Here is a 19,003-nt window from a genome sequence, read left to right on the forward strand (position 1 = left end):
CCTCCCTGTTTCCTGCTTCCCTGACTGTACTAACTTGCAGAAGTTTAAATGTAATGTGAAAAATCATTTCGCTCAGCTCCTCACATAGTCCAATAATTCCAAATCATAGCTCCTTAAGTCCAGGTAATAATATGCTTTATTTGGAGTGAAGAGGGGTAATAAAAAAAATTGTGACGCAACATAAACCAGTTATTTCTGACTTTAAGTTGAAGAAAGCTTATATTATATAAAATATTATCCTCAGTAATTACTGTCTTCCATAGTTGTCGTTGTCTCACCACGTTTTGGCCAACTAATCCTCTGGTTTGCTTTGGGTAGGATTGAAACCGCTATTTTTTTTTTCACAAGGTGGTCACCACTTATCAAGGCCTGGAAGTCACTCGGGGATAAGGGTTATTGCGTGTATAGTATCTTAGTAATCGTTAGTATTGGAGATTTGATAAAGTGTCTTACTTAAAGGGGCGGTTCATCAGGAATTTGTTTATGTTGGACTTGAAGACATCCAGATTGTAGTTAGGTGGGAAACAGACAAACGGAACAGAGTTCGACAGGCGTGCACTTCTAAGAAAGAAGCTTTGTTCATGGAATCTACGTTTTGGTTTTGGCACAGATAAAGAGTGGGAAAAATTTTTTACAGTGGTTTCAGCTAGACGGGTGTTTATCATGAAAGATTGGCAAGGGGGGACCAGAGACAATGCTCACCTGAAACGGTAGTTGTGGTTAACCACCTGAAGAAGGCCAAACGAGTTGACCGAAATGTGATGAAACGACAACAACTATGAAGATGAGGATAACAGCTCGAAAAAAATAAATACACAAATTATGAAGCCTCATCTCAAAGGATTCTAAAAATAAAAGATAAAATAATATATAACATCCCTGCTTTTCCTCCAAGAGGATGAATATTCCATATGACCATACTAGTGCAATTAATTCGTGCTTATGACAACTTTTATATTGTGAACATATGCTTTTTCAGTTAATCCTCTGATCTGATGTCTTTTCTTTTTGTACTCGTTTTCACTCCAAACAAAGCATATTACCACCTGGCACGTAAGAGGAATACTATTTCCCCAAGTGAAAGGTAACGGTGTTAAACGAAGAACATGTGTATTACGACTTTGAAAACTAATCGAATAATTGTTTCATTAATGAGATCCACTACAGGAAGAATAGAACAGTGAGAGAAGTTGAAGTATGCACTATTAAAGGTTACAGACTGATCTTGTATGTGCATGAAAGGGTCTCCAGAACATGTAGTGACATGGTAGCAAGTCATCGGTTGCCAAGATGGATATGAGGTCCACTCCAAGCTACAATGCTATCATTTAATTTTCATATTGAATTAATGAAATACTTTTACAATTTCACCTGCATTGCTCCTTTTTCATAAATTCTCATTTCATATTATTTGAATTCTTCGGACTACTGTTCTCATTTTGAGTGTCATTTTCACAATATTTCGGTCGATGTCACCTCCAACCTTCTTCAGGCGTATCTTGTCGAACTCAGGAATGTTTCTGTCAAACTCGGGAATCTAGACTGAATTTCAAATGAAACCCTTTATTTACTTCACAGGGGTAACATGTACTCGTTCCATCATTCATAATTGGATCGAAGTTCTAAGTAATTTGCAATTGTATTTGTGGACAAAATTTCAAACGGAACTCTTTATTTACTTCATGGGGAATAGAATGTTCTTGTTCCATCACCCATGACTGGATAGAAGTCCTAAGTAATTTGCAATTGTATTTTTTGGTCCAGAGTTCGACAGAAACATTCCTGAGTTCGACAAGATACACCTGACGAAGGTTACATCGACTGAAACATTGTAAAAATGGTACTTAAGATGAGAACAGTAGTCAAAAGAATCTAAATAATACAAATAACCAATCCCTTATCTCCAAAATTCAGAAACGTAATACTGCTCATTTATTTTCTGTTCTCTTTTTTATATTCCATTTTTGTTATGAAGTAAAAGATTAACCCCATTAATGTCTCGTGAAGCTTCCACTGAACACTCTTCTTAGAGAAATAATTATATATAGGTTCTTTCTTACTCCTATGTTAATTTAGTTGACAGTATTACCACAGTTTTATTACTAAAAGAGTTATATATGTTTGCGGCTTTATTGCATTTTAATTTCATAGGGATGTAGAATTACATGAGAAGCGTCTGCACTGGTTTAGTCATGTCAAATGCAATGGGGTGGGGGGTGGATAAACAGAACATGGAAGTTGATGTCTTTTCTGGCATTGGCCACCCACATAAGACCTGGGCTGCAAAGGAGGACATGAAAGCCTGGTAACTTCATGAGAGAAATACCATGGATCGAACTAAATGGTAAACAAACGCCCGAAAGAGCTTATATATGATTCTCTCTCTAAGAAGAGTGTTAGAGGAAGCTTGATAAGATAGCGAATGGGTTCCTGATAAGAGATGGCCTCCTATGACTGACTATTCAGTTGAAGACAGATCTCCATGTTTTGCACAGGTCTATCCTTTGACCACTAGGCTTCCTTCAGACTTGACAGACTATGGATACCCACTGTAAGGGTGTCTATGCAAGAAATTTTTGTGGCAAGAGTTACGCAATCTACAACCACACCTCTCCTGAGTCGACATTGTTAAATATCAGTGGCAAGTGGAGGTTCAGGACGACTGGATACAATGCCGATATAAGCAGAAAGCACATATAGTGCCTAGAATTCCCAAATGGTCATCCATCAGGTACTAGCCAGGCTCAACATTGTTTAACTTTGGTAATCTGACAGGAACCGGTGTGTCAACATGATTATGACACTTTGACCACTAATTGGATGCTAATTAGGCCTATTGAATTGCCTATATTACTATATTTTCACTACTAAAATATTATCTATGTTTGTGGCTTTATTGTGTTTTTGTTTTATATGAAGAGGCAACCTACATCAGAAACCTATTTGATACCAGCTTTGTAAGTGCTATCTTTTGCACAATAATCACATATTGCTAATGCTTTTTTTTTAAAGCAACAAACATATTTGAAAAAGTATTTTTGTTTTCTTAAAAAAAAATGTCCTTGCTTCCTCAGGTGGAATTCCTGCTTTGGCCGATTTGTTGAAGATTGAGAACGAAGAACTAGTATCTGTTGCAGCATCAGTCTTATGCAAAATATGCGAACATAGAAGCATTCAGGAAGCTTTAAGTGAAGTGCAGCCTGGTCCGACTTTAATCCGTTTGCTTTCTTCCCCTGTTGATGACATACAAGCCAGGGTGGCCATTATTATTTCTGACCTTGCATCGAACAAGGAAGAGAATCAAGTTTCTCTGGCTGAGCAAGGAGCAATTACAGCTTTAGTGAATTTGCTAGAATCTGAAGTTGAAGACGTTTTACTAAATACGATTAATGCCATCAGAATTCTTTGCTTGAACAATTTGCTGAACCAATCTGAAGTCGCTCGATGTAATGGAATTGAAGCTTTGGTGGATTTCTTAACGATTGGATCAGGTAAGCACATTACAAAATTAGGAAAAAATTAAATTTGTGTAAAAGAAACTATATGAATTGATTGTACCCATAACCAAAAGTGTATTACTTGTAAGGATGAATAAATCCAGTTATAGTTTTATAAGTTCAGTTTTAGTGTTTTTCTGTTTAACTCATTTGTTGGTGCTTTTGCAGTATATGGACCGTACTATCATTGGAATAGTCCAGGTTGGTTTACAGAAAAACGTTGGTGGGTGCCAAATGAAAGTTTTGTGATTTTTTTTTTGCATGCAAACGCCAGCTAATTTTTTCCATGAAAAGGTATTATTTACAAATCAACAACATTCTTATTGTCTACTGTTCATATTTTGTCCGGGCCAATTCTGGGACCTGCAGTCTTTTTCTCACCACCAACTTAGTTTTGTCAAGGTGTCTTTGAGACATCATGCAGTAAATCGTCTTCTACCTCCATACTGGTTTATGCTTGATATATCCCTATACAGGCCGTAAGTCTATCTTTTCATATTTGCATAAATTTGTGAGATGTGTTGAATATTTGGTGGTTAAATTAAAAGAGGGGAAAGAGAGAATTCAGGCCCTCTTTATTGCTTACAGTTGGCGTCATAGAAGTGACTAACAAATCGTAGACACCACTCCCTGATGGTAGTAGATATGGCAGGTAGATTGCCACAAAGTTGCTGCTTTGAGGGATCATCTTGCCAAGATATATTAAACACTGCATATCTTTAACATAGCATATGGATGTATGTGCCGTCTAGCTTTCTTTCCAACCGTGATCCTGAAGAGCTGAGGCAGCTGATTGAAGATAAGGAGATCTAGAGAGAGAGAGAGAGAGAGAGAGAGAGAGTAGAAAGAGTCACATTGGTTCGGGCAATGAGCGTTACCAGATAAATAGGTAGATTAGTGCTCTGCTCAGTCCAACATGACAGGAAAAAAAGGAAGTGGACTTTTGAGTTATGCCTTTTGTATTGGTATGCAGGTGGTTAAATCAACCAAAAGTTGACCGTCGCATCATCACGTGATCTGGAATCTCACACGTTAAGAAAAAAGCTAATCCCAACATTATAAGTAAAATTTAATAAATTGCACAAATATATATATATATATATATATATATATATATATATATATATATATATATATAAACTATAATAATTCGTCAGTGACTATTGTATAATGTATGTGACATCATAAATGGACACCTATCCACAACCCGTTTCTCTAAAACTTAACAAATGATTTTCATTGTGCCTAATCAATGAAGTAAAAAGTGGAATAAGACACTAAAAAGTGAACCTTGAACTTACTTTAAGCAACCTCGTAACTCTTGTTTCTCTTATTTTATCCTTTAGTCCTCAGATTCTATGAGAAATATTTCTGACAAAGGGGGCAGAATTGCTGTTTTCTGGGTTGGAATCTATCACTCTCATACTTATTGTGTTCTGGTCTTTGACCTTGAAGTATTTTTTAGCTTCTTACATCAAATGGCTTCATGCCTTGTTTGGAGCGATTTCCATAAAAATAAAATTAAAAAAAACAACTTTATTCTTGATTGGTGATCAAAATCCCTGGATTTTCTTTTCGTTTTTTTTAAGGTTCTATAATTACGTCTGCTTTGTAAACTATGAAAAAAACAAAAAAACAAAAAAAACTGAAGAAATTGTTTCTAATCGATTCTTTCATTTTTTTACAGATAACCAAATTTTAGAATCAGCAGCTGCAGCAGCACTGGCTGCTATCTCTCATGGACATCGCGACAACCAAAATATAATCATCAAGGCTGATGCAACTTTGTGAGCTTTTTGTGATTCAATATTTTTTATTTCTGGTGCTACGATATCTTCAATTTTTCTTTTATCAAACTTACTTCATTTGGAAAGACACAGTCAGGTGTTGGTCAGGAACACTATCACCAGCTTCTTCAATTCATTTAATGTTACTTTTCCTTTGTTCAGGGATCAGGCATTTTCTTATATAACGCAAGCTGTCCAGTTCACATGGTTCAGTAAATCAACTGTCTCCAACTTGTCTAATCAATTACTTCCAAGTTTTCCTTAATCAGTCAAACTTCTTGCAATTTAAGACATCCATGATTTTGAATGAACATTGAGTGTGGCATGATAGTTAATCCATTAACCTGATAATGAAATAGAAGCACAGATGCATAAGAAAACGATACGTGTGTTAAGATGGTGTTGATGTATGAATATGAATATGAAAATAGATAAGCTGATTGTACCTAACCGGAATTGTTCAGGATGCACTGAAGTCATTTTGATCTTTAACAATTGTTTTTTTGGACAGTTTGTAAGCGTATACAGAAAAAGAAAGGAAAATATTTGTACGAAAGACACCGATTTTATATTTTTCAATCAAAATTAGAGTTTGTACAAAAAATGTCTCATAACATAGATTGTCTAAGCCATGCTACATTTTTCTTCTATTCAATCAACATTACTTTCCCTTGTTCATGAGTCAAACGTTTTCTGATATTATGCAAGCTTAATCTTCACTTCTTACAGTTCAATGGGTCAATTGTCTCAAGATTCGACTCTGTGCGATGTTGTCTAATCACTTGCTTTCAAATTTTCTTTGGTCAGCCAACCTTCCTGTTTTTTAAGGAATCCATGATTGCACAATGGTTTATCCAGTAGGATGAACTCCTCACATGACCATACCAGCAAAAGTAATTTATCTTAAGAATAAACTTAATATTAGGCAAATGTAATGCTTTCAGCAAATCCTCTGACCCGAGGTATTAATTTTGGTCAGATGTTAAGATTGTGTTGATGTCTGAATATGATTATGAAAATATATAAGCTGGCTGTACCTACCCGGTATTGTCCGGGATGCAGTGAGGTCAGTAGAGAGGAAACTCTCTACACTGAGACAATTTTTATTTTTGCCGACTTCCAGAGTGCCCCTTTTTGGGGAGCTGGTTTTCTCACACATTAAAAATGATCTTGCGCCACATTTTGCTTTCGTGAGGAAACAAATAAAATTTATTTTAATCGTTAAATATTGCTTTGTTTAGACATTTTGGACATTTATACAAAAAAAAAAAAAGAAAGGAAAATATTTGTAAGAGAGATACTGTTTTTTATATTCTTCAATTAAAATTAGAGTTTGTACAAAAAGTGTCTCATGGCATAGACTGTCTGGGCCAGACTACGTTTTTCTTTTATTCAATTAATGTCAATTTTCCTCTGATATTATACAAGCTCACTTTCCAATTCTCACGATTCAGTGAGTCAACTGTCTCCAGATTCCACTCTGTGAGGTTAGTCTACAAATCTAGTTGACAATTCCTTTTTCTTCTCACTACTACTCCTTTCTTACATTGCTAGTCTTTCTCTACTCTATATTTTCATAGCAAGTACTCTACTGAGTTTCAACCTGTACTCTCCACCCCAGTAAAACACTCGCAACAAAAACTTGTCTAGCTACAACCGCTGTCAATAGTTTCCCTTTCACTCTCTCTCTCTCTCTCTCTAAAACTAAATGAAACTTCCATGAGCAATGTTTCTTTCCTAGAACTGCCTATCTTTGGATCACAATATCGTAGGGCTGCTTCCCAGCTGACTAAAACATAGTCATTTTCAAGTCTAATGTAAACAAATTTGTGTTGAGCTGCTCTCTTAAATAATCAAATTCTGCCCAATCAGCACCATTGTTACCAATCCTCATGTCCGTCTAACGAATTCATTAATCCTTACCTCAAGTGGTCTTTGAGCCTTGATACGTGTTGACACCTTAGTAAAAAAATTGCTTCCAAATTGTCCTTGACTGGCCAACATTCCTCTAATTGAAGACATCCCTATTTTTATATATTGTTTTTTGCAGACTTATCTTCATCTTCATAGTTGTTGTTTTACCTTGTTTCAGTCAACTTATCCTCTGACCTTCTTCAGGTGGTAAACCCGACGATATAGGAATGCTGAGTCTTGTAACTGTATCCTCAGTAATTACTGTCTTCCATAGTTGTCGTTGTCTCACCACGTTTTGGCCAACTAATCCTCTGGTCTGATTTGGGTAGGATTGAAATCACTATATTTTTTTTTTTCACAAGGTAGCCACCACTTATCAAGGCCTGGAAGCCACTCGGGGATAAGGGTTATTGGGTAATCAATGAGATAGTATCTTAGTAATCGTTAGTATTGGAGATTTGATAAAGTGTCTTACTTAAAGGGGTGGTTCATCAGGAATTTGTTTATGTTGGACTTGAAGACATCCAGGTTGTAGTCAGGTGGGAAATAGAAAAACGGAACAGAGTTCCACAGGCGTGCACTTCTAAGAAAGAAGCTTTGTTCATGGAATGTACATTTTGGTTTTGGCACAGATAAAGAGTGGGAAAATTTTTTTACAGTGGTTTCAGCTAGACAGGTGTTTATCGTGAAACATTTAAACTCCTGCAGGTTAGTACAATCAGGGTAAGCAGGAAATATGGAGGGAATTCCAAAATCTAGCAGTCTGAGGGAATAAACTATCTGAGTAGAAAGCTTTCCAGCATTTAGGGACCTCAACCATGAAGGAGTGGAATTTTTCTGCTTGTTGGGTTAGTTGGAAGTACATACGTAGAAGAGGCACATTCCATTAAAGTACTTGTAAATCAGACACAGGGATGTATATTGGGGTGATGGGACAGATGGAGCTTGGCTGATAGTGCGGGACCTATATGATTTGAGACTTTTTTGGGACTCTGTCTGAAAAGGAGAGACTAGTGGTAGATATGCCAGCCCATATATGCCATCAATATTCCGTGCATGAACGAATTGTGGCTTTGTAAAGATATAGGATGCTGTCAAGTGTGAGTAATTTTCTAGCATTGTAGGGGGATCCCATTTTATTTGCAGCAACCTTGGCAATGTTCTCAATGTATTTGTTCTAATTCATATTGCCTGTGAATATTAAGCTGAGTTGAGTCACGAGATGTCTGTTTGCATTACACTTAAACTTATGCATGTTAGTACAGTCAGGGAAGCAGGAAACAGGAAGGAAATCCCAAAGTCTAATAGTTCGTAGGAATAAACTGTTAAAGCAGAAGGCTTTTCAACGTCTAAAAAACTCAACATTGAAGGGTTGGGATTTTGCTGCTTGTCGGGTTAGTCGGGAGTATGTACGTCGAGGAGTTGCAAATGCTATGAGTTAATCAGTGCAGCTTTAATTAAGGTATTTGTAAAAACAGACACAGGGATGCAACATTGCGACGATGAGATAAGGTTGGAGTTTGGCTGATGGTGTGAGATCTATTAGATTGAAGACTCTGAATACTCCATGCCTGAGCAAATTGTGTATAGATATAGGATATTCACAGGTGTGAGTAATTTTCTAGGATGGTAGAGGGAGCCTACCGTCTTTGTAGCATTCTTGGCAACGTTCTCAATGTATTTGTTCTAATTCATGTTGCCTTTGAATATTAAGCCAAGGAATTTCAAAAATGAGCTCTCAGATATTTGATTATCTGGTTGAGAAGTTTTTGTAGTTGTCAAAGGAAAGATGCTCAGTCATATTAGCCTTAGATGCTACCAATTGAAAAGCGTCCTCTTTGAGTCTGTCGGCTTCTGGGGTTCTTATTCCATACTTTGTCCAATTTTTTAATGTTTTTTTTTTTAACAATCTGAGCATTCAGTATCATTTGTGTCTGAAAGACTGCATGCTAAGTCAGCATACCACCTTTTAACCTTTGTTTCGGACAGAGCAGAATCTGAATATCATTTAGCAAGACATTTTGCTTTAAGAGTATATTTTCCCATCAGAAAGCAGTACATTTTTAACACACGAAAATCAGACTTTTTCATTGTTTTGAAAATTTTAAATAAAAATTTGTACAAAACCGAATTAAACTATATATAGCCCACATTACTCACTCTTATGCATAGCAATTGCGCATCAAAATTCATAATGATTGTATAATTAGTTTAGTAGTCTACTCCACAGAAACATATGGCACACACATATATATACATATATATATTTTACAAATTGGTTGCCACTTATCAAGGCTTGGAGGCCACTTGAGGATAAGGCTTAATGAGTGTACGGTACTCAGTGGGATAATATCATAGTAATCGTTAGTAGTGGAAATTCGGTAAATTGAATTATATATATATATATATATATATATATATATATATATATAAGGTTGCAACATTTTCAATAATAAAAGTCTTTATACATATGTGTATGGGGTGTTTATATGTAGTCATTTATCACCTTATTTCTCTTCAACATGTTTCATGAGTAGTCATCGATTTTCTTGCCTTTTTTACTAAAAGGAATACATTTTTTTTCATGAAGAAAGTAACACAAGAAGACGTTCGCTGAGAGTTTTCAGAAATTATTTTATTTGGAGAGAATTTACTCAAAAGAAAGTGTGACTATCCTAGATAGTTATTTACTTCTCTAACTTATCAAAATGAGTGACGTGCACAGACAGAGATGAAAGCTAACATTCCAATATTATTAATTCTACATTATTGGTAGTGGCTTGTTCACATGGCTTTCATGGAGAGAGTTATCTGGAAACCTTAGTTTTCTCTCTACTTGAAAATGTGATGTCATTCTTCGTTATCTCTCATTTGACGGCTACTCTCTGCCTCAACTTCACGCCATCTATCTTTCATTAAACAATAGGAATGATTCTGTTTTACAGATCTGGGTTATCATGTACTCAGTGTGACCCTTGCCAAAATTCACACCAGCTAACTTAATCGTTATTTACGTAGGGTCCATAATGCGTAATAAACTAAAGTAAACGTGAAGATTATCTTGGACTATCTTGAGATTATCTGGTTACAATGCACTTCCTAATGTTGGGACAATCATGAATCGAAATCGAAATGGGGAATCGGAAAAATTGGTACTGTTTGAAGGCATCAGAATTGATATTGGAATCAGAAAAAAATTGGAACATAATATTTGATTTCAAAAACAATTCTTTTGATTATTTTTTGTTTTGTTTTTGTTCCAAACTTATTTTTCCTTTGATTGTATTAATAAAATAATAAATATTTGTCAATTTTAAACTATCAGTAAAACCAAGACCTATAGATCAAGTGTATTTATTATGTTTGCGAAAATATTTGTTCATATTACATTAATTTTATGGTAATCAGAAAAAATAACAAAATAAAAAAAAGTCTATAGCTAAATATTTAGAGATTTTTAAAATAATCGGAATCAGTAATTGTATCAGAATCGGGAATTTAGAACAAAATCGGTAATTGTATCGGAATCTGGAAAAATATTGAAATCGTCCCATCACTAGTGTTTACCAATCAAAACATGCAAATTAAAGAGTGAAAATTCTTGGAAGAAAAAAAAAAACATCAAATCTATGATATCAACTGCTTTTTTTCTGAAAGTGTTTTTTTTTTCCTGGTATTGATTTTTCAGACCATTGGTAGAATTGGTTAGCAGCCGAAATCTTTCTGTTCAAATGAAAGCTGCTCGCGCCATTGAAGCTTTAGCCGATAACAATCCAGAAAATCAAAGACTGTTTCTTAATTTAGGAACCGTGCCAGCACTGATCCAATTTTTAAAGGTAAGAATCAATAATTACTGTTATGAAACATAAAATCAAAGTGTAATAAATCCTCAAATTTACCTCTCCATGGTACTGTATATCAATACTCTATGGCTCAATGGGATAACTTTCAAACATTTATATCAGATATACCTCTGTGTTCCTTGTTTAAAAAGAGCGTGCACTATAATATCAGACTTGACAGAATGGTTAATTGTCGATATAGACTACTTCATACTCTCCAAGAAAATCCAGCAAAACCTAACATCCAACCATGGTTCAGTCTAGAATATGCTGCTGCCAATGTACACAGAAACCATTATTTCCCTTGCTTTCAATGAAATAGGTGTTATGAAATTAAGACTACATTCAGGACTGCCAGCAGCCACTGTAAAAGAGTAATAAAGTTGAGCAGTGACTTGGTTTCCACCAGTTTTGGCAAATAACAAACAAGGTGCTGAACAGAGGCAGGTTCTCCATCCCAACCTGAGGTAATCTTGTCAGCATCTGATAAAACCAAACTCTTTGCCAAAGACTTTGCAGCAAATTCTTCCCTTTGCGACCAGGACCACCTACCCCCTCTATTTCCTCCTGTGAATGAAAACATGCTATGTGACATGCAATATCAGTACATGATGTTGCAAAGCTTATCAAAAATATTGATTCCAGTAAAGCAACTGGCCCTGATAGCATTCCAATCATAGTGCTCAAAAAGTTTCAACTGTAACTAGTTCCCATACTTACAAAGCTGTTTAAATGCTGCCTTGAGGAGAAATGCTTAATCAGTTTGCCTTATATTTAAAAATTCCAGAGACCGGTCATCTGCTTGTCAGTACAGACTCATCAGTCTTCTCTGTGTTATGAGTAAGTTGCTGGAATTTGTAATAAATAGAAAAGTGGTTAACTACTTCAGCAAAAATAACCTACTCAGTTACATGTAATATGGTTTCTGTCCTGCTAGATCTACAGCTGATGTGCTAACTGTAATATAATATGGATTTAGTGAATCTCTTAATGAAGGCTTCGTTTCTAGAGCAATATCTCTTGATATATTAAAGGTTTTTGATAAAATATGGCCTAAAGATCTATTTCACAAGATTGCCAGCTATGGAATAGCTGGAAATGTGCCCTCAGTTATTGAATCCTTTCTCTCTGATGGGCTTATAAGAGTAGTCTTCGATGGGCAGAAATTAGAAGCTCATAGTGTCAATGCAGGCGCCCCTCAGGGTTCCATCCTTGGCCCAACTCTCTTCCTGATTTTCATCAATGATTTTCCAAATCACATTCTTAGGTCATTTGTGGACATTTATGATGATGCACCACAATCTATGGCAACACTTCAAAGGCTAACAATGACTGAGATCTTTCTGATTCTCTCTCTTCTGATCTTAAGCACGTGATGCCATGCAAAAAAAAAATAGTTGGTTAATTTTAATGGAGATAAAACTAAGCTTCTCTCTTTTTATCATAATCATTTTGACCACCATCAAGCCCTAATTGAAATAAATTGCTCTTGTTTTGGGGAAGCACCATCTTTTAACAACCTTCTAGCACTGACCCTTTATTCCTGATCTGAAGTGGAACACATACATCAAATCTGTTGCCAAGATTGCTGGAGAAATGTTTGGATTTTTCTACCACTCCAGTAGATATCTCACTGCCGATGCAATCCACTATCTGTATAAGAACCAAGTACATCCTAAGAGTACTGTTGCCACATCTTGGCAGGAGCTGCTTGGTGGTCCCTATCCTGCCTTGATAGAGTTCAAAACCTAGTAAGTGATGCATTTTCTCTTCCCTGCAACCTCTTTGCCACAGAAGAGACGTTGAGAGCTTGGCTCTGCTCACTGTGGAAGGGAAACAAACGTCCATTAACTTTGAGATAACCCCACACATAAAAATTTGGAGTGTTTAAAGTCCAGTGAGTACAGATCACATTTCCAACTCATGAGAAAAGAACACAACAACAAGGTCAATTAAGGAATTACTATCAAACAGACACTAAACATTTAAATTATGCAAGATGTAATTTATTTCATTTTGCTATGTAAATTTATAGGAAAACAAGGTTTTCGAGTCATTTGCTGTACAAACTAAAGGGAAGTAACTCTGACTTTTTAACGAAGGAGTTACTTAGTAACTCATTCCTTGAAAAATCTATAAAAACGAGTTGTCAGCACACGTGTATGTGTTTGTCCAGAGAGAGAAATGGGCTGGTTGGAGCAGAGAAGGAAAAGATGGTGGGGAAATCGAAAGGATAAAACAGGGAAGGGGTGAAAAGAGGAAGAGATAAAAGTATTACAGAAATATATTACACTTTTCCCTTGGTCAACGCCGAGCAGCCCAGCTAGTGTAAGAATAAAGTACTTGACTGATAATAATCCAATATAATTTTGATATAAAGAAGTCATAATTTTTAAAAACAATATAAACACAGGAACATAAAAAACACCACTAACACCAACAACAGCAACAACAACAACAACAACAACCACAACCACAATAACAACAACTAAACCCAACTTGATTTGATATTCAAATATTTTGATAATGTGAATTTAAATCAAATAACACAATGTCATGTTAAACTCATTCCTTTCAGCTGCCAAATCTATAATTGGTTCAGTTACAACGAGTGAATATTCATTTTTTTTTGTTCGGGGGTGGGGGTACTTTCTTTGCAGAATATTAACGAAGAAACAAGGGAGCAGGGAGCTTGTTCTCTATGGTCATTGGCTGGCCACACGCGCCCGCAGCAGAAAAAGATTGCCAAACAAATTGGTGTAACACATATTATTGAAATGTTACTTGAGAAGAAATCAGAAAAACTCTTACTCGTTGGTAAGTAAGGATGACAATTTGATTTTTTTAAAATATTTTTATTATAAAACGGTTTTTACATGTTTTTTGGCCCATTGTTCTTGTTTGATTTGAAACAGAATTTTCGTTGGTCTGCTCTAATTAATTTTGGAACATCTTCGAACAGGTTGAAAGACAGAAAATTAGAAAGATTTTGATCTTCAATAATCTTTGAAGTGTTGGCATAGATGGTTGTGCCATCTGCATAAATATCAACGAATGATCTTAGAATGTGATCTAGGAGAAAATCAGGAAGAGAGTTGGAGGCACACTGATACTTTATGCTTCAAACTTCACCGACTACTATTATAAACCTTTCAGAGAGAAAGGATTTGATGGTTAGAAAGACATTTCCAGATATTTCATAGTTAGCAAACCTGTGAAGTAGACCTCTGTGCCAAACTTAATCGAAGGCCTTTGATATGCCAAACTTAATTAAAGGACTTTGATATGTGAAAATTAATCAAAGGATTTTGATATGTGAAGAGCTATTCCTCCAGAAATAAAGCCCCTGTAAATACTGAAGTGTTCCTAGTTTAGGACAACAAAATTAAATAAATAATAATAAAAAAAAAAGAATTCGTCTTTGCAAGTCAAAAACCGCCGGGTTTGAGATCACCACTGACACCAACCTTCGTCTGTCTGCCTCTCACCGACCCAACCTGTCAACTCCTTTTATACATGTCTCTCGCATTATTTCACGTGATTTCGTGTGACTTCCACCAGAGCACACCTTTTAAAACTATGGGTGCCATCTTGATTTCTCTCTCTCTTTCGCCCAACCTCGCCCGACACACACACGGTAAGACCTCTGTTCGTTTGATCTGTTTTTCCTTTTCTTTTTCTCCTTTCATTCTGCTAACTTTAAACAACAAATACGTTTACTGATACTGTGTCAGTACATCAGCTGTTGATCTAGCAAGACGAAATTCATATTACTTGTCACTGAGGATATTTTTTTGCTGAGGTGGTTGACATTATTTGAAACAGCATTTTCTTTGATTTACTATGATTAAATTTAAAGTTGTATTTTCGTTAGTCTGTCAACAATTTGGTCTGTCTGCCGTTTGAGGTCGCATTTTTATTGGTCTGGCATGTTTAAGTTTTAAATAGCATTTTGGGAGGAGGGTAGTTATGCTTAGTTTGAAATAATATTTTGTTTTCGTTTGCAGAGCATGCATTTAGAATAGCATTTTTATTGATCTGTCATGCTAACATTTGGAATAGAGTTTTCGTTGGTCTGTTATGCTTAAATTTGAAATAGCATTTTTCTTGTTCTGGCATGCTTTTGGAATAACATTTTCATTGAATATACACATTTAATTAACACTCAAATTTTAGATCTTTGAAGCTTAAGGTAGCACTGTAATAGATGTGTTGCTTGGCCGAATGTCGGTGGCAATTGACCCTACAACTAAAAGATGACACAGGCAAGAAAAAGACGAAAAACGACAATGGCAAAGAAGAGATGACAAACGCAGTAGGTACCGTCATGAACGAATATAAATCCGTTCAGGTTCATTTTCCAAAAAGAAACTGAATGGTGGTAGGAGGTCTTAGGCTGAGGGTTGGAGTGTAGCTGGTGTTTGAACTGGTAGAGCTACGAAGTCGTCGCCAGTGGCTACAGAAAATATGCGCTGACTTGGGATGCTGGGCTGCTGGAAATCAAGCGAGTTGATGGTGAGTGGCTGCTGCTGCTACTGGGTTCAGCTATCAAGTGAATCGGTGGCAAGTGGCTGCGGCTACTGCTGGGCTCAGCTGCTGTCTGGGGAGGTAGCTTAGCTCATTCTGTAGTGGTTCGGCTGCTGCTGATGCTGCGTTAGGTTGAGTTGCTGGTAGGGGTGTCTCTTGCTGCCTGACGAGCCAGGCTGGTCTGTCTCTTCTTGAAATAACCTGTTGTATTTATACTTGTCCAGCGGACGTAGTTGTAGACAAAAGCAGCTTGAAGCACTGGTTGTCGTTTTCGTTTCAGATTTGTGTTTGTTTTTGTGTGTTTAACGTACTGTAGGGAGTCATCTGTTTGAGGTTTATATTTATGCGTCATATAAAATTGAAGCTGGGAAAGTTGTGAATATTATTCTAGCGGGAATTGTTCTGTTACAGTGTTCCACAGGATAATTATTCACATCGAAGTACTTGTCGAAAGGTCTTTGGCTGTGGTGTTTATGTTTTGAATTGGGATCTTTTTTTGATGAGCGGTTTCTTTTTGTTGAAAACTGCAGCAGATGTATTCTTCGATCCTATCAGATTATTTGAACAGCAGCTCATCATATAAACAGCTGGAGTCTTGTTATGTAAATGATGTTCTCTTCCGTTTATAAGATTTTTTTTATACAAGTACATCTAATCTTGCTGTTGCACTAATCTATTATGCTAAAGTTTGTAATGGAATTATCATTGCAGATTGAATGGGGTATCTTATGGATATCAGTCATGTGCTTCCTTATTGACTGCTAATAGATACTCTGACAACAGGCATAATGCTTACATATTTACTATTTATGGTGTTCTAACCTATTGCTTGACTATATGGACTCTTCTAAATACTATGGATAGGGGAGACAATGGTGAAGTCTTGACGCAGTCTTTTTGTAATATCATTCAAACATGATAGCGTTTGAATGATATTACATGATAGTATTTGAATATATGGTTAAGTGGCAGTTTTAGTCATTTAAAACTGCTTTAAAGCATCACCGCTCACTCATTTTCAACCAATTTTTTAAACAATTATTACAGTTTATAAATCACCTTCTCAGCTATATTGTGAAGAAAATTTTTTTCAATTTTCGTTCAGTAAAACAAAAGTTATGATGAATTTTCTGGTGTTCAAAATCATAAACATATGTAAGGTTGTGAGCGACGCTTTTTATGCCTGATTTCCATAGCAAGAGAAGTAACTTGTGAAACAGAATGAAAGCATGAAAGTGAGATAATTGGGGGTATTTTATTCAAAGCAGACGAGTGCTGTACATTGTTATTCTAGTAATAAATATAATAAATTTATAAGTTAAAATATTGCAGCATTAAGATTTTTTTAAAATTCAATTTATAACATTATATAATCAATTTTTAATGCTGCAATATTTTAAGTTATAAATTTATTATATTTTTTACTAGAACATCTTGTTTTCTTTTCCAGTTTTAACAACTAGTCCTTTGCTTTTCCATGTTCAAGCTTAACCATATTACTTTTCATGCTCGCATTTTTCTATTGTAATACTATTATGTATTTCAATAAATAAACAATCTAGTAAATCTACCTCCATCTTGTCTTATTTATCATCGGCCTTTCAAGGTTACAATACTCATTTAATTCTTCTTGTCACGGCTATTATCCAGTCGGATTAAGCTGACTCACATAGATTTAGTAAAAAATCTACCATATTGCTATTATTGAATGTATAAGTTAAGTCCTCATAACAATGCAATTTGCAATACCCTCTGAGCAATTAGACAGAAGAAATAAAAAGTAGACACTACTGTTGGGACGACCATCACATTTTAATTTCCTATTTCTTTATAATTACTGGATTTTGGATTTGGGACAAATAAAAAAAATCGAGTAAAGATCTGGGAGTGAATTTTATTAAGATCAAATTGATGATTGGTTGTTGTAGCATTGGAAAATCTTGAGAAAGAAGACAGTATACTGTCTCAAGGTTACTGTTGTAATATTTTTGATATAGTGAGAAGGTATAATTAAAGAAAATTGGAAGATCCTACTTATAGACACTGGTAATAAGAACTGACCAATCAAATGGAGCCACGTCCTGCTAGCAACCAATCAAAAACCAGACTTTTAGCATTCTCACACATGATTTTTTGTGTCTTACACGAGAAGGAATTTGTTCTCCGTTTACAGACTTTTACAATCCAACACTTGTACGGATCGGCTACCCAATAGAAAACCTTGTTCTTCCTATTCGTTTTGGTTTTTAGGATTCAAAGCTTTTCTGATTGACAACTCCATTTTGTTTGAAACAAGACCTTTTCTTTTCTTCTGAGACCAAAATTGGCTTTCAATTCAAAAGTCTGTGGAAGGAGAATCAAGTACACTAAATCTATATTTAACCTTTGAAGTTTGTAGGTAAGCATGAAGATTCCTATTACCATCTTGGTTGCTAATTGTTGAACACACTTCAGGTTTATTTATATATTTTTTACAATAAGAATTTGTTGCTTGGATAGCATTGCCTTGAATCTAATCATATAGCATACAAGGATTGTTTAAAAAGCAATGCCTCCTATTTTTCACTAAAAAAGTTGAAGAGCTACAAAAATAGGAGTGGTACCTTTTGTGCTTCAGAATTTATTTTCTGCATAGTCACTATCATTTTCAATGCACGTTTACCAGCGATGAACAAGAGCTTTGATGCCTTGGTCATAATAGTCAGCGCCTTCTGAGGCAGTTCATTTTTCATGGCTAGGATTACGGGGAAATGATGCCCACGTAATGCATCTTTTAGAGATCCAAACAATATCGGTCGGGACTATACAGTGAATGAGACAGTGTCTCATTGAGACACCACCGACAAGCTGAACTTTGTCACACATTCCGTGGTCTTCAAACTTGTGTATAGCCTGGCTTTGTCATGTTGCAAACGGAATGTTTACCCTTTCTCTGGCCTTACACAAGCAATCTGGGCGTTCAGCTTTGTTAACGTTTCAACATAAGTCAGAGTTGACAGTCAAACCTGGTTCCAAGAAATCCATGAGGATGACGTCCTTCCTGTTCCAGAAGACAATGCACATCACTTCGCCTACAGATGTCTGCATCTTGAACTTATTCTTTGCTGGGGAGTGTGAGGGATGCCACTCCATCGACTGCCGTTTGGACCCCGGCTCATAATGGTGACACCACATCTCATCATCAGTGATGATGAGGTCCAAGAATTTACCACCTTCGGCTTCATACTGATTCAATAAGTCCTGACAGACATCCGGTCAGTGATCCTTTTGGTCCTGCATGAGTATTTGTGAAACTCACCTGGCACACACTTTGCTGTATCTTAGGGATAACAACATCGTACTGACACTCACATTCAACCTCTATATGCATTTCATTCAGCATAGATGAGTTGGTTGAGATGCACAGTGTTTTCTGGGGTGGTAACTGTGCATATGC

The 19,003-nt window shown here is 35.9% G+C and overlaps 1 protein-coding gene across 2 annotated transcripts in view; it reads left to right on the forward strand.

Annotated features, from left to right (window-relative positions):
* Positions 1 to 19,003, forward strand: part of LOC145246732 (ankyrin and armadillo repeat-containing protein-like) — a 272,479-nt gene that overhangs the window by 232,987 nt on the left and 20,489 nt on the right. For both annotated transcript variants that reach the window (XM_080108489.1, XM_080108488.1), the window contains exons 12-15: positions 3,075 to 3,491; positions 5,185 to 5,284; positions 10,887 to 11,034; positions 13,701 to 13,857. In XM_080108489.1, the coding sequence (XP_079964615.1) occupies positions 3,075 to 3,491; positions 5,185 to 5,284; positions 10,887 to 11,034; positions 13,701 to 13,857 (822 nt within the window). The remainder of the gene's footprint in view (positions 1 to 3,074; positions 3,492 to 5,184; positions 5,285 to 10,886; positions 11,035 to 13,700; positions 13,858 to 19,003) is intronic.

The sequence above is a fragment of the Euprymna scolopes genome, chromosome 24 (genome assembly GCF_053919585.1).
Source record: "Euprymna scolopes isolate OS-2025 chromosome 24, ASM5391958v1, whole genome shotgun sequence".
In the NCBI taxonomy this organism is placed as follows: Eukaryota; Metazoa; Mollusca; class Cephalopoda; order Sepiida; family Sepiolidae; genus Euprymna; species Euprymna scolopes.